General features: G+C 33.0%; 1 protein-coding gene across 6 annotated transcripts in view; it reads left to right on the plus strand.

Annotated features, from left to right (window-relative positions):
* Positions 1-16471, plus strand: part of BIRC6 (baculoviral IAP repeat containing 6) — a 309262-nt gene that overhangs the window by 34778 nt on the left and 258013 nt on the right. For all 6 annotated transcript variants that reach the window (XR_012473425.1, XM_074209682.1, XM_074209678.1 and 3 more), the window contains exons 2-3: positions 8190-8371; positions 14246-14383. Coding sequence is in view for 5 of the 6 variants with exons in the window: in XM_074209682.1 (XP_074065783.1) it covers positions 8190-8371; positions 14246-14383 (320 nt within the window). In the remaining variant the exon portion in view is untranslated. The remainder of the gene's footprint in view (positions 1-8189; positions 8372-14245; positions 14384-16471) is intronic.

Consider the following 16471-nt stretch of genomic DNA (forward strand, 5'->3'; position numbering starts at 1 on the left):
GAGGTCGGATTTGAACCCAGGTACTACTCCTGACTCCAAGGCCGGTGCTGTATTCACTGCGCCACCTAGCCGCCCTCATTCATATTTTTTAAACTTTTTTTCTCTCTATTCACATTTTTTCACCTTCATTCTCCATAAGATTTTATAAGTCTGTGATCCAAATCATTGTTTTTTATTACAATTCTTTCTTTTTTTCATGACTCAGGTAAGCTCTTTTTGAATGTGACAATTTATGTTAATTAAATCTATTAAAATTATTATACTCTCTTTTTCATTCATATTTCATTTTCTTATCTGTAACATTTAAAATAGGTCAGGATTGAGTTGTTTTATTTGTCATATTTTTCTCATTTTTAATCTAACTGCTCTAATTTTGAGGGCTCTTTTAACAATTTAGTTGTCTTATTGTGCACTCATATCAAAATGCAAGAAGCATCTCTGAGTTGTTTTTTTCATTTACCTGTAACTTCCTTTTGTCTTTTGGTTTGGTCCATTGTGAAAATATGAAATTTGAGATGATTCACTTTAGTTCCTTCACTGTGCAAAAGAATCTCTCATTTAGAGGATCAATGACAAACTTAAAATTTTGATCTTTTTCCATCTACTATGCTCACTGTTGGGCCTTTATATTTTTTCTTTCTTTCATTGGTTGCTATCATCATTAGATGATCAATTTTCTGATGATATACCTCTTCCTACTTATACTGTCTGTTCTTAGAAAGCAGATTCAATCTGTTGCTGATACCATACTCAAAGACTTTCTAGCATTGTAGAATTTGTCAGAGCTTGTTTTTTGATCATATAACCTTTAATAAACTCAGATTCACCTCTAACTGTGATGAAACACTGAATTAGAACTTTGTGGTTATTTTATTGTTTTGTTGTTTTTAGGTTTTTTGCAAGGCAGTGGGGTTAAGTGGCTCGTCCAAGGCCACTCAGCTAGGTAATTATTAAGTGTCTGAGGTCAGATTTGAACTCAGATTCTCCTGACTCCAGGGCCAGTGCTCTATCCACTGTGCCACCTAGTCACCCCTGTGTGGTTATTTTAAAGAGACAGGCCTTTGTTTCAGGGTGATGTGTGGGGGTCTTTAAAAGATTTGCAATTAGTCAGGAGATGAATGATCATTTAGCCAAAGTGAGTGAAAATTGTCAGATATTTAGGAAGAAAAGAGAGGGATGGAGGGAGAAGAAAAAGGAGAAGAAAGAGCAGAAATGAAAGATAAGTAGAGGAGGGAAGAGAAAAACAAAAGGCAAAGGAGAACATTTTAAAGAGGAATAATTTGTCAACTTGGTCAGAAACAGCACACATCATGATAGGAGGAAACTAAAAAAAGGTGATTGGATTTAGCAGTTGAGATTGGAGAGAAGGTTTAAATGTATGGTTGGAACTATAGCATAGTTATAAGGGACTGAAAAGTTTGTAGGTGAAATGTGGAAGCATCTAGATTAGAAAGTTCTGCCAATTAACCTAGCTGTGAAAGGAGAGGAGAGATATATGTAGAGTGATAGGTTTAAGAGATATCAGCATATATGGAGATGACTTCAGTTTCTTCTTCTTTCTCTTATTAACCATCTTCACTTCCTGACCACCATTTCCAAATCTTGAATTCTAGTTATCAGTCTCATCTTTCCCCCACCCTCAAATTTTTCACTATTTTGCTTTTTTTAAAACAAGGTAATGGGGTCAAGTGACTTATCCAAGGTCATACAACTAGTACCTATCAACATTCTCAAGTCACATTTGAATTCAGGTCTCTTCATACTCCAAGGCTGTTGCTCTATCTTGTACTGCTACACTGGCCTTGTATTCACGAGGACAGGAGTTTGAATCTGGCCTCAGATACTTGACTCCTATTAGCTATGTGATGACTTAGGGCAAGTCACTTAACCCTAATTGCCTCACATCTATGACCATCTCCAGTCGTCCTGATTTTCATATCTGACCACTGAACCCAGATGGCTCTGGAGGAGAAAGTGAGATTGTTGACTTAGCACAGCACACCCCCCACTGAAATCCAATTCATGTGCTTGTCATGGCAGCACCTCCCTGATATCATGGTCTTCTTTGAAAATAAAGACAAACATTATTATTAGAGGCAAAAGGGAATTGATGGAGTCTTTTTGAGCAGGAGAGAGAAAATTATGCTTTTAGTAAGATGGATTGGGTAAGGGGATCCATTGGGGGCTAATTGAAATAGTCTAGGTGAGAAGGGGACCTGAAATTAAGATTGTGGCTGTTTGAGTGGACTGAAGCGGAGGCATGTGATATCTATTAAGGAGGTAGAATATATAATACTTAGCAATTGATTAGATGTGAGAAACAAGGCAGAGTGAAGAATCTAGGATGAATTTGAGGTTGTGAATGTGACAGAATGGAAAGTAAGAAGGTGTAGAAATTAGGAAGAGCAGTGTGCTGGGGGAGAAAGAAGGTTGCTTTTGAGATACCAATGCTACATTTAATGGAAAATGTATATCCAGTAGACAGTTGGTAATCATGAATTGTAGAGATTTGTGTATACTTGTAGTCAGGTCACCTCACCTCTGAACCTCAGTTTTTTTGTTTTTTGTTTTTTTAGTTTTTGCAAGGCAGTGGGGTTAAGTGACTTGCCCAAGGCCACACAGCTAGGTGAACCTCAGTTTCTTTATCCATAACATGTAAATTAAACACATTTGCTACCTAAACTTTGCAAATAATTGGGTATTAAGAGTGATGTGAGCTGCTGATATAAATGTAGTGATAGTCATAGAAGGCAGTCTGTTTAGACCTTGATGAGCTGAGAAGAAGAGGCAGGGGCAGTTTAAAGAACTCCATAATCATGGTTTTTTTTCCCATTACTTAAGTTCCTGCACACTTAATTTTGAAACTTGGACAGTATTTCACATTACAGTTTACTGCAAGCTTTCCTTTACAACCACTATGCAAAAGAGGTGAATCAAGTAGTATCATAATTTTAAAGGAGCAAATTGAGATTCAGAGATGTGATGGAATTTTTCCAGTGTCATAGAGAAACTAGAAGTAGTAGAGTCAAAATTTACACCTGACTTTTAGCTAAATCATATTTATTGTTGGAAGTCCTTGGGGTGAAATTCTACTAGGGACATGTTCAGTTTGAGAGGTAACTAGAATAATCCATTTTGAAATTCTGAAACTCTAAGGGAAAGATCTAGGACCAAATATATAGATCTGGAAATCATCATAATATGATAAACCCTTGGGGATTAGTGAAGTCACTAAGAAGGAAAGAAAACGGTGGGGGGGGGGGGGGGGACGGGACTTAAGATTTGGGGAATATCCATATCTCTAGGACAGAGAATTGAGGAGTACCCGTAGTTGGGGGGGGTATAATCCTGGATGAACCAACAAAAGACACTCTTCTTACTTATAGTTGCCTCTTATACTACTAAAAAAGTGTCAAAGAAATTAGAAGAATAAATAAGATAGAGCTCAAGTCAGAAAATTTGAGGTTGTGTACATGCTTTCAACATTTCCATTATAGGCCTGGAATGCTCCAAGGGTACCTGAAAAAATGTAGTGCTGTGTACCAGGGAATATAAAGATCTGAATATGCAGACAAGGAAACCCCAGAGCAGTTAGATACTGATTATGGGAATGAGAATTGGGAAGCATCAAATGGGAGGGATCAGTCTGTGATACCTTAGGGGCTCTGAATGTTAGCATCACACTGCCCTTAACTGCTGTGAGAGTCAAGAAGAATGCAAGACTTTGTGCCCAAAGAATATGAAAATATATATATATATATATATATATATATATATATATATATATATATATATATATATCCCAAATCTGATAGCACTGAGCACTGATGGCATCCATTAAAGTGAAATCGGTGTCAGGAACCCAGGTGGCACAGACCAATATGGATCCCAATGTCCCTGACACAACATCCCATTTTGTGAACTAAGGCTGCAATTTGAGTAGTACAAGATACTAACAATAATGAAATTTTCTTCAATCCAGGAGTGGAAGCATACCAAGAAACAACCTAAAAAAGAGAAAAATTCCATAAGAAAGGAACCTCTGGTAAAGGAAAAACTTGACCAGAAGAAATATGAGTTCCTGGAAGACATAGAACAAGAGATAAAAAAAGATCATAAATTAAATGGGAACTTTTTAGGAAAAAATGAAGAAAATTATTTCATATAGGACATGTTAAACCTTACTCAAGTAATAAATACACAGAAAATTAGAATGCACCAAATCAAAAATAATGACTTAAGGAAACAAGAAATATTAGAAAATTAAAAAAAAATCCTGAAAAGAATTTAGAAGGAAATATAGTTATCTCTTCTTTACCCCCCCAAACGCGCGCGCGCGCGCACACACACACACACACACACACACAGACACATAGACACACAAACAGAAACAACTTTTCTTTCAAATCAGGTCAAAAAGCAGTAATTTAAAGATAGGACTCCTTGAAAATCATTACCAGAACAGGCACCGAGTACCATAACCAAGAAATCATATATGAAAATTGTCTAGATGTTAGAACTAGAGGGCAGTGTGAAAAGAAAGTTGCTGGTAAAATGAAAACTCCATGTGATAGTATAGCCTAAATTTGACACACACACACACACACACACACACACACACACACACACACACACACACACACACACATATATATTATGGTGACCTGAAAGAGTTTAGGTACCAGGTTCAAGTGCTAAAGAACTTTGTTGTATTCTATAAGACCTGATTACTATTAGTGTAAAAAAGTGACAGGTGTTCTCCACTACCACCTAGCTACTCCCTTCCCTTACTTTCTTACCCCATCCTTTCCACATTTACTGCACTCTAATGTTAGTGTTACACTTTTAAGAAAACGTCTAGTTTAAAATTTTTCTTCCCTATGTCTAGAATTTTCTCTCTTCTCTCTTTTGAGTTCTCTGCCTTCCTTTAAGTTTCATCTTCTAGAAAAAGTCTTTCTTGATCCTCCTTAATTATAGTTGCCTTCCTTCTGTTGTTTATCATCAATTTATCCTGTATATATGCATTGTTGGTATGTTGTTTTTCCATTAGATTGTGAACTCCTTGAACTCCCCCTCCCCACCTTTAAAGCTCAGTTTGGCATTGGTTTCTGTCACATAGTAGAAACTTAAGTTTATTATATTGACTTAATTTTGGCTGTAATTTCATTGTGTGTTAGTTTATATGTCTTCCTTGTTTCTCTGGATTCCTCGTATTTGTTTTTATCCTTCCAAGGTATTATTTTATTTTCCAATTGATGGTCTTATTGTGGTCTCATTGTGCTTTTTATTACAAGAAGTGCCACTCTGAATGTTTTTGTACCTGTAGGTAAGATTTAAACAAATTTGCACTGTGAAGAAAGCCTAGCCAAGAGAACATTATTAACCATGACTATAATAATACAAAGAAAGACAACATTAAAAGCAATATAAGGGATCTTAAATACAATCACCATTATTGGTTCACATTTAACTATTAAGAATGGCATATTTTAAGAATGGAAAATTATGGGACTCAGTTTATTGTTTTGTTTGACTCTTCATGACCTCGTGAATCATAACATATCAGTACTGTCCATGGAATTTTCTTAACAAAGATAGTAGAGTTGTGTGCCATTTTCTTCTCTGGTGGATTAAGGCAGACAGAGATTAAGAAGTGTCTATGATGTATAAAGTATTATGCTAAATATTGGGCATACAAATAAGCAAAATGAAAGTCATTACCCTTGAGAATTTTACATACAGTCTAATGTATACATCAAAGAAAACTATAAGGGCATAAAGGAGAAATGAAAAATTGGTTGGTCTTTGGAGTCCTCATTAAATTGGGGCTTTGGGAAGAATTCTTTATTCAAGAGGGTTCTGAAAATATTGAAGAGATAGGAGTACTAAAATAATGCAGTCTTGCAGGAGGATGTTTGATGGGTATAAATGAATACTTTTCAAATTTTCAATTTTTTTAAATTGATGATTTGGAGCATTCAAGTTCCATGACTGTTGATAGTTTTCATTTCTTTATTTGAAATTTTTTATATTTTGACCATTTATAAATAGAAGTACTCCAGTTTTTAGATTTGTATTATTATCCATTTTTTCAGAGAGTCGGAGAAATTAAAAAACTTAGCCACAGTTCCATGCATAACTCTCTCTCTCTCAATATATATTTCTTGGACTCTCATGATAGTCAGATGCTAATTGTAGAACAGTTTATGCATATATAGGAAAGATACAGAAATTAGCTATTGCTATAAGATAGAATGCTAGAAAAAGAAGTAGGTCGTTGATCGTCCCAGTGAATGATTCACTCGACTTATTGATCCTATCCATTAATAAATTCATTAATAAGGCTTTCCATTTCTTAAGCATGTGACTTGGTATTTAAAGACAGTCTAAACTCTGTGTGTGTGTGTGTGTGTGTGTGTGTGTGTGTGTATGAGATTTAGTAGAGTTTACAAAAAGCTTTTTTTTAATGTTTATACTACATATATTATATATATATATATATATTTGGAGCTAACTTGTAAAATAAGGTAATATTTGTGGTTATTATTGATTCATATTGTAAGGTGACTCTGACTTTCATTTAGTGTTTTAACTCACGGTGGGAGTCACAGGGCAAATTAATTACTTGACAGACACCCAGTTTGCAAATGATTCCATCCTAATTCTGACTTTTAGAGTGTGTTTTTTTTTTTGCCATCTTCCCATGCCCTTTGCATCGAATTCCTCAAGTATCAGAGTAGATTCTGATTGCATTGAAGCTGACTATTCTGGAGCAGGGGTTCTCAGTGTTATCCAGGTGTTACCCAGGGACTCTAGGGGGTTCTTAAAGTCAAAACTCTTTTCCTGATAACATTAAAACATTTTAATTTCTAATATTGGTAGTCACATACTACATAGGCAAAAGTTCTTTGGATTCTTCTCTTTTTAAGATTATAAAAGGGTTTTCTCATGTGAAGCCACTGATGTGAAGGATCTTGTTAAATTATTGGAAGATTTTCACTACTTCTTCTCCTCCACCAGATGTTGGCATTTAAACTGTAATTAATTTTTTTTATGTAAATGATAATTAAAAAAGTAAGACATAGTAATGAAATCTTTTCTTTGGGTAATCTGCTGTCAATTTCATCAACCTCTTTACCTGTCTCTGTAAGCGAAACGATGTTTTATTTAATCTCTATAACTAATGCTTATTTTTAAAATATATTATAGGTGTCAATATTCATCAAGCAGAGTGTCAACTTTTTGATCATTGTGTTAATTTTTCACATGCAGAGTTATGTTAATGTTTAAATTAATCTAATTGTTTATGCTTTATTGTATCTGACTCTTTGTGACTCCTATTGGGGTTTTCTTGATAGAGATACTAGAGTAATTTGCTATTTCCCTCATTTTATAGATGAGAAAACTGAGGGAAAACAAGATTAGGTGACTTGCCCAGGGTCACACAACTAGTATGTACCTGAGGCCAGATTTGAAGTTAGGAAGAAGATAAGACTTCCTATCTTAAGTCCCAGCATTCTATCCACTGTGTTACCTAGCTACTCCAAATTATTCCAGTGTTTAAGCTAAATGAATCAAGTTCAAGGTCCAAAACTTTTGCCTTTTAGCATCTTTCTCATTTTTCTGTCAGATTGGTAAATCAAAATAATCTGAGATTAGCATAGGTTGTATATTTTTATTTCTTTTTTTAAGTAGCTTTGGTTAAAAAAGCCTTTTAAAAGCACTTGTGATTTTAGAATGTTCTTTTTGGTTCCAATATGTTTTCTGGAACATACTTCAAATAATTTTTACTACTTTATAGCCCTGCAAGAACTTGTGCTTCATGGGGATATGTACTTTTAACTCAGTTCACTATCATGCCAAAATAAAGTTGAAATTAAGCTTTGTCAATCTTTATTGGTATTCTGTAATGGGTATCCTATTCATGACATTTAAGGGTTATAATAATCTTCCTCTTCCATTTAAAACAAAAATTGGATCATCAGGAAAGAATTGTAGAAAATATATAGACAGTTTTTTAAAAATGTGTTTTCCCAGATAAATTTCTGTACTTTAGTGTGGTTTAATATTATGAAACGCATTTGAGGACTTTGGTCAATGTTCCTGTTTGTTAAATGTTGCATTTAATTTTTCTTAAATTGTATTTGGGACACTTCCTTTTGCCAATGTTTGATTTTTGTCTTCTACAGCCAAACCAGGTGGACGGGTGAAATGTCAGTATATATCTGCTGTGGATAAAGTTATCTTTGTGGATGATTATGCAGTAGGGTGTAGGAAAGACCTTAATGGAATCTTGTTGCTAGACACTGCTCTGCAAACTCCTGTTTCAAAGCAAGATGATGTAGTTCAGCTTGAATTACCAGTTACAGAGGTAAGTGGAATTAAATATTAATGTTTTGAATTTTTACTTTTATCAACTATTTTTATGTGTAGATTGTTAAATGAGGCCAGATTATTATGAGTAAATGGTATATCAAGTGTGTTTTTGACCACAAATTACAATCTTGCTTAAATATTGGATATTCCTTTGCACAGTGTGGTTGATATTTTCAGAGGAATGTAATATCTTGTAGATAAATACTGCCTAATGGGCATTTTTTTGCGCAGTTTAAAATTCCAGGTTTAAATTTGATCATCATGTAATTTATCATAGTGTCTGTTATAATATTAGTTTACAGTTTAAGATTTGTTCCAAAGCTGAAAGTATGGTTCTTTAGGGTATTGAATTCTTTTTTAAAAATTTATTTAAGGTAATGGGATTAAGTGACTTGCCCAGGGTCATACAACTAGGCAATTATTAAGTACCTGAGTCCGGATTTGAACTCAGGTCCTACTGACTCCAAGGTCGGTTCTCTATCCACTGTGCCACCTAACTGCCCCTAGAGTATTAAATTCTTAGCCATTTTTGAGCTAGTGTCATAGGTGTTGAAATTTTGAGCCCCTCAAAAGTGAGAATTATATAAAGAAAAAGTTGTTTAAATACTTTTGTTTCCATTTGTCAAGCTATTAGACACCAGGTCTTTGTCATTTGAAATTACTAAATGTTTTAGTCAGCTAGCATTTATTAACGTCTCTTATGTGATAGATACTGACCCAAAATTTGGAACCTTTAAGCTGATGAGAGCAATGTTTGTTTGTTGTTGTTGTTGTTGTTGTTGTTGCAAGGCAAATGGGGTTAAGTGGCTTGCCCAAGGCCACACAGCTAAGTAATTATTAAGTGTCTGAGACCGGATTTGAACCCAGGTACTACTGACTCCAGGGCCGGTGCTTTATCCACTATGCCACCTAGCCGCCCCGAGAGCAATGTTTATTATTTGATTTCTCATTTAGGACATCATATGTCCAGCATTTTGAACTTCAGAGATTATTGCCAGATAGTTGTGATAGTTGTTTTAACTAGTGAACATTTTCATGTTGCTTTTAGTTGTTATAAAGTATATTGGGTCCATTTTTGATCTTTCTCTTGGTGCAACAGAAATTGTTTTTCTGGATTAAATTTCTTTTCAACATTGATTTTTGTAATCTTCCATGTCCCTTGTTCATGGTAAAAGCTTAGCAAATGTTTTATGAATTGATTTGGTACAGAAGATCCTACAGGTTTCACTTGTATCATATATCCAGTTAATAGGCAAGAGCCTTATAATATCTGAATTCAGAGCAAGTATTTAGAATTACTTAGAAAGCAGAGGTTGTGTAAAATTCATTTTTGATTATTTTATTTACTTCTGTATAGAAAAAATTTTGATGATGAATGCTTTAGTATGGGCATATAAAGTTCAGTTGATTGGTATGTCACAGATATGGGGCTTTTAAATGGTAAATGTAAATTAAATTTCAGTGTTTATGAAATTAGCATTGCTTTTTTCCTTTGTTCAGAAAATTATAATCAGTTTTAATACTAAAATGAAACTGAAAGGAACTGACTCTGTAAAATATAAGTGTGAATGAGGAGGGGCAGCTAAGTGGCATAGTGTGGTCAGGAGGATTTGAGTTCAAATCTAGCCTCAGACACTTAATAATTACCTTAGCTGTGTGATCTTGGGCAAGTCACTTAACCCCATTGCCTTGCAAAAAACTAAAAAAAAAAACCAAACCAAAAATGTATAAATGAGGAATAAAAATAAAAATTTGTTTTTAAATATTGAAATTCTGTGAGGTTTTTTCAGATGAGGAAACTGAGCCATAGGAGATTGCAGCTTTCCTTTGCTTAACACAGCAAATATTGGAATCTCTATTTGAAACCAGATCCCCCAACTTAACAAAACTGATATTTTTTTACTATGTCATATTCTACATTACATTTTGGATAAATCTTTCTGGATCAAATAGGAGTAGGAGAATTAAAGCATATGAGAACTGTAATGGATCTCATATTTAATTTCATATTTTAATTTTCTAAATGGGGAAATTGAATCCATGTAGGCAGTTTATGATAGAATTGACAATAGAGCTGTGGACTTTTGATTCTTACCAGTACATTTTATTATACTAGGTTGTCAGAAGTTCAACTGGATGCCAAAACTAATTATTAGTGTGCTATTTGTCAGAGAATTATAGATCATACATTTAGAATTGGTAGAGATCTTGAGGTCATCTAGTTAAAGTAGATGAGATGACTCATGTACACAGAGGTGAAATGTTTTTTCAAAGGTATATGTGTTAAAAATAAATGACAGATCTCGGATTTGTCTTGGAATTGTTTCCCATTGTTTAAACTGCCTCTCATTCCATTACCACTTTATCTTTAGCTATGATTGAAATTAGTTTCATTGATGAGGGGCAACTTAATAAGATTCCATTCATAGTAATGTTTATAGCTTTAGAGCATTTAATCATGCTGAAGTATAAATTTTTGACATTAGTTGGTCTTTGTTGCTGATTTTGGTACATACGTTGTTACGGCTTTAAGAAATGGACATTTTTATATTATTTTAGAATAGCTTCATATTAACATTACCTTTAATACATGTTATAGGAAAGACTTTGGGGAATTGGTAGTAAAAACAAAGTTTGACCAAATAAATAAGCTATGTTTTCCCTGGTGATGACAGATGTTTATATTAATCCAACAATAGAACTTAAATTTAGGATAAAAATAATCACATTTTATTGGTTTCACCATAATCATCTGATTATTGCAACTGTGCACAGTGTATCTTATGTGTGTTTTATCATGGACAGGGTAAAAGACCTCTGAAAAGAAGTTCATTTGTTTTAAATATTGATTAGAGAGCACTGCAGAGAACTAACCAATAATTTCTGTTAATTTTCATGTTTAAAAGAAATAGTAATAGTCTTTCAACTTCTTTCTGAATACACTACTGTATTTGTGACCCTGTGAGCCAGCTATTACAAATTCCTTGGGCTAGGCAGTTAGGAAAAATGAGAGCATTGTAAACTAGTTTTTTTTTTTAGTTTTTTTTTTTGCAAGGTAAATGGGGTTAAGTGCCTTGCCCAAGGCCACAGAGCAAGGTAATTATTAAGTGTCTGAGGTCAAATTTGAACTCAGGTATTCCTGACTTCAGGGCCAGGGCCGGGTGCTCTATCCACTGCACCACCTAGCTGCCCCTGAACTAGTTATTTTAAGTCTTAATAATAACATTTTTTGATTTGGCCATTAGATGCCTCATTTTATTATTTTGTCTTTCATAACTAATAACAATGTAATGGGGATTAACTGTTTCATTTTTTTCTTGTTATCTTCATCACCTTGGACAGGAAGGACTAAGTACATAGTACGTATTGTAACTTCAAGAAAAAGTGTTAGCTACTACTTACTCAATAAACTAAGAGAAAAATTTAAATGAGGACAAAGTAATTTATAACTAATTATAAGGCAAGAGAATAAGATATAGACTAGAAATGAATGAATGAGGCAGGTTTTAAGGACTTTAAACACAAAACAGAGGGACTTTTAGCATTTGGAAGAATCATCAGAGTTTATTATGGGAGCAGTAACGTGTACATGTATTTTGTCTCCAAAATCATCTTGTATATTTTTGACATCTATTTTTATATATTTCTCTGTAGTAACATCTTTTCTTTTCCAGCAAAGCTATAAGGGAATTTGGACACAGGAACTGTTTGATTCTACTTTCTGTTTCTCGTACATAATATAGTACCTGGTTTATAGTAAAGTGCTTAATAAATGTTTATTGATTGGTTAGATTGGTAACTACATTTTCATAAATACTTTTCCCAAAATGAATTACAATAGAATAAGGTTATATCAAGGTTAAATTGTTCTCCAAACTCTGACCTTTGGCTTCTTTGACTAAGTGTTTTAGTTTCTACTGTGTGCTAGGTATTAGGGGTACAAAGATCAAAAAGCAAAGCACAACAAAAGAAAACCAGTTCCTGTCCCATGGAGCTTATATTGCTTAATTCTCAAAGCTTTTTTTTTCCCTTGCTATTAAATTTTTTTTCTTAATTTTCTGAAATTTATAGTTGCTTGGTTGAGTTATGGTCCCATATGACAGAAAATTGGACACTTTTTAGTCTTGCTCTTTTTTAGCATACCTTGCCTTATTTATTGGACTTCTGGTCAACTTAATCCCTCAGGAATTTTTTCACAAGTATTTTAACAGTTACCCTGTTCTTGTAAAATTTTTCAGCCATCAGAAAAGAACTATACATTTTTTCACATTAAATAAATCTCATGTTGTTTAGATTTATAATTCGAATTTATAGAGATTATTTTGAATTGACCAAACAAAATTAGTCTGATTACCCCTTCTACCTATGGCCTTATAGGCACTTGAATGCTGCTAAATCTCCCCTGAGCCTTCTTTTCTCCATTGCCATCACTAGATTCTCACATGGCATGGATTCAAAGCACATCCTTGTTAAATTTCCCTGGAACTTCTCCAGCTGTCTGGATGATTTTGACATGCTTTTCTAAAATAACAATACCACTGTCATTCCTTTATCTCATTATTGATTTAGGTTACTCTTTTTAAAAGGGAAAAAACCTCCACGATTTCTAATATTAAAAAAGTAGATTCACATGGCTCACTTTTTTTACTGATGGGAAAATTTACAAGATGATTCCTAGAGATTAAATTGGGTTTGCACATTGTACTGTTGTTAATTATTTGACATCTTTATTTAATGAGAATCTTTGGAATTAATTATTACTAATTTTATTTGTGAAAGAAAATTTAGAATGGACAAAAGTATTTCTATGTTTTGATAATTTATGTTAAAAAAAACCCAAAATGCTTTTAAAATTTTACTTGCCATAAAATAAATTTCTATGAATAAGTACTACAAACCATTTGATCAAACCATTTGAGGTATAAAAAAATGAAAAAAGTATTTTAATTTTTATCCTAATGTATCCAAGCATCCAATTTTTCCCATTTGATTTTTGTTGTTGTTAAACATTTTCCTTATGATTTATGACGGCATATTGCAAAAATAGGGTGATATTGGTTAAAATTCCACATGTTTTCAAATTGTAATTTTCTAGAGTTACAGTGATTTCATATTGCTTTCAAAGGGAAGAAAAGCATTGTCAAAGCTCAATATTTTTTTTCCTAATATTGGAGTACAAAGGGGAGATTAGAAGTTGAGTTTTTTAAATTCCTTTTCCTAGATCTTCCTTTGCTTGCCTGGTGTAATTTGCATTATTCATTTTTATTCTGAGGTATGACTATTTTGATCTAGGTTATGGACATAGCTGTCCAGCAGGGCTCAAAAATAAAAGTTCTTCTTAAGAACTAATGTGATAAAGTTCTGTATTGTTCACTTTATGGTATTGCTTGCCTGTTAGGATTTCCTTTGCCTTTTGACAGAGAAGCTATTCACTGATAGAAGTCTTAAATATTTAAAATTTAAAAATTTAAGGTATGTTATATAAGAGAAAATTTCTCCTTTATTTTTACCTAATAAAAAAAAAGTTTCAGATCCTGAATTTGGTGGTATAAACAGTTAAAAAATACCAGAAACTTTTAAATTCTAACTTAGTATTATTAATTTTACTATGGAGTAAAGAGAACGTCTGAAGAATCTGAATGATGATATTTTTTAAAATGCAGTTGTCACATTTGGTGTTTTCAATTACCAGATAGAGCTTCCAGCTTAATACATATTATGAATTGAATTCAGCAGTTTGAGATTTACTAGAATCAGTTTTCCTCTTGGAAATTGTTTACATTATAGCTTTAAAAACAGCAATACAATTATGAGACCCAACTTATTAAGTTTTATTCTTTAATTTTTATGTTTTTCTTTAATTTTTAAGGCCCAGCAACTTTTATCTGCTTGTATAGAGAAGGTAGATGTTTCTTCATCTGAAGGATATGACTTGTTCATCACACAGCTGAAAGATGGACTGAAAAATACATCTCATGAGACAGCAGCTAATCATAAAGTTGCTAAGGTAAGAAGGTATAAATGAGACTAATATATTAGAGTTATAAAGAAAAACATCATCTTTTTGTTTTTCTATTTTTCCACTTCTGTAGACAGCATTTTAAAATATATATTTTGCACCTTAAAAGGTGTCTAAAGATCATTTATCTAGATTTTTTTATTTAAATGTTTAGCTTGGTGAACTTTATAAACTGATCATTTCTTCATGCTTAGTCTCATTGTGTTCAATCTGGTTGGTTCTAAAATAAAGACTTTTGTGTCTCTTTGGGGGGGGAGTAGATTTAGAATTCTAGATCAGACTTTTTTTGGGGGAGACCAGAATGTTTAGATTTGCTTTGAAGATTCAGTTTACTTGTTGGAGGAACCTGATCTGACTTTGAAGCTTCTTGAATCTGATATCTAGTATCAGTAAGCCTAGAATTTTCTAAGGTTTTATTTATTTTTCCTTAATGAGAATTTTATATAGAACTCTTAATCTGCCTCATCATGGCATGTTGTTGATTTTTAAAGCTCTGTTTATTAAGGGAACCTAAGATCTGGAATGTTTTAATAGATTAGAAAAGATTCCATTAGGGTCCTAAAATCAGACTGTCTTCAGTGAAACAACTTAGCAAAATGGGAGAAGCTTATAAGCTTAACCACTTAATGATCAACTCATGGTAAAAAAAAAAATACAAAAAGAACTTCATTCCTATACCATTCTTATACTTCTGTATTAATGAAAGCCAATTGGAAGTAAAGAGTGCTAAGGAATCAATGAAGTGACATTTCATAGAAGACACATAATTTTTGAAATGTTTATATAAATATTGCTTGGTTGCAGCTGCTTTATAAATATGAGATTATCTAGACCAGTGAGTAGACCCAATATGGGAAAAATTGATTTTTATCTTTTTGTTTTTGTTATGAATTAAACTATAAACAAAAAGATCCATGGTACACTAAATCCAAAGCTGGAAGGAACCTTAATGATTATTGAATCCAAATATTTCATTTTATACCTGAAACTTCTCAGGCCCATAGGGGTTAAGTGATTTACCTAGGCAGTTCAGCTAGTAAGTGCCTGAGGTGGAATTTGAACTTAAGATCTGATGACTCTTGAGTTATGCATACTATCTGCTTTACCATGCTACCTTGATAAGGAAATTGGCATTTAAATTGAAGGCTTGTTTGTAGGCTTTGCTTGATTAGAGGTAAATATCAGGTCAACAGAATTAGTTTGGCTTTATTTTCAGTGGCAACAAGAGACCTCAGGTGGAGTCATTCATCAATTAATTCATTGACTCATAAGGGAATAAAAATCAGGAATTATGGTATACAGTTTAACTAATGATAAAGTAACTTACTTAAATTCATATCCTGACAAATGGAAAATAATTGGGAAAATATTATTAGCAAATGTCTATAATTTGTTATATAAGTTTGGTACAAAAGAATTTAGCTATCTCGTTAACTGGTAAATCTCTACTTTCTAAGTGGAGAGATATTAACACTGGTTTAATTATAAACTAAATAAAACATTATGGAGAAGTATGGTATAAGAACAATCACATCTATCAAATTGTCTAAAGTGACAAAAGAGGAAAATGATGAATATTGTGGATGTGGGAAAACTGGGACACTAATGGTGGACTTGTGAACTGATCCAACCTTACTGGAGAGCAATTTGGAACAGTGTCCAAAGGGCTATGCTTGCTCTCTGATCTAGAAATACCACTTCTAGGTCTATATTCCAAAGTAACCAAAAAAGAGAAAAGGATGTATATATAAAAAAAATAGCAATTGAATATTATTGACTATAGCAAATGACAAATAAGAAGACTTCAGAAAAACCTGGAAAGACAAACTGATGAAATGTGAAGTGAATAGGAACAACAAGAGACTGTTAAACTGCATGAAGATAAAAAATTGTAAATGACTTAATCTGTTCTCAGCAATAAAATGATCTAAGACTACTATTTGCCCCCAGAGAGAGAATTGATCTTATTTAAATAGACTAAAGCTTGCTATTTTTAATTTTTTTCTTTCTTTCTATTTCCTTTAATTCTTCTTGTACAGAATGACTAATATGAGAATGTTTTATATGATTGCACAT

The sequence above is a fragment of the Macrotis lagotis genome, chromosome 1 (genome assembly GCF_037893015.1).
Source record: "Macrotis lagotis isolate mMagLag1 chromosome 1, bilby.v1.9.chrom.fasta, whole genome shotgun sequence".
Lineage (NCBI taxonomy): Eukaryota > Metazoa > Chordata > Mammalia > Peramelemorphia > Peramelidae > Macrotis > Macrotis lagotis.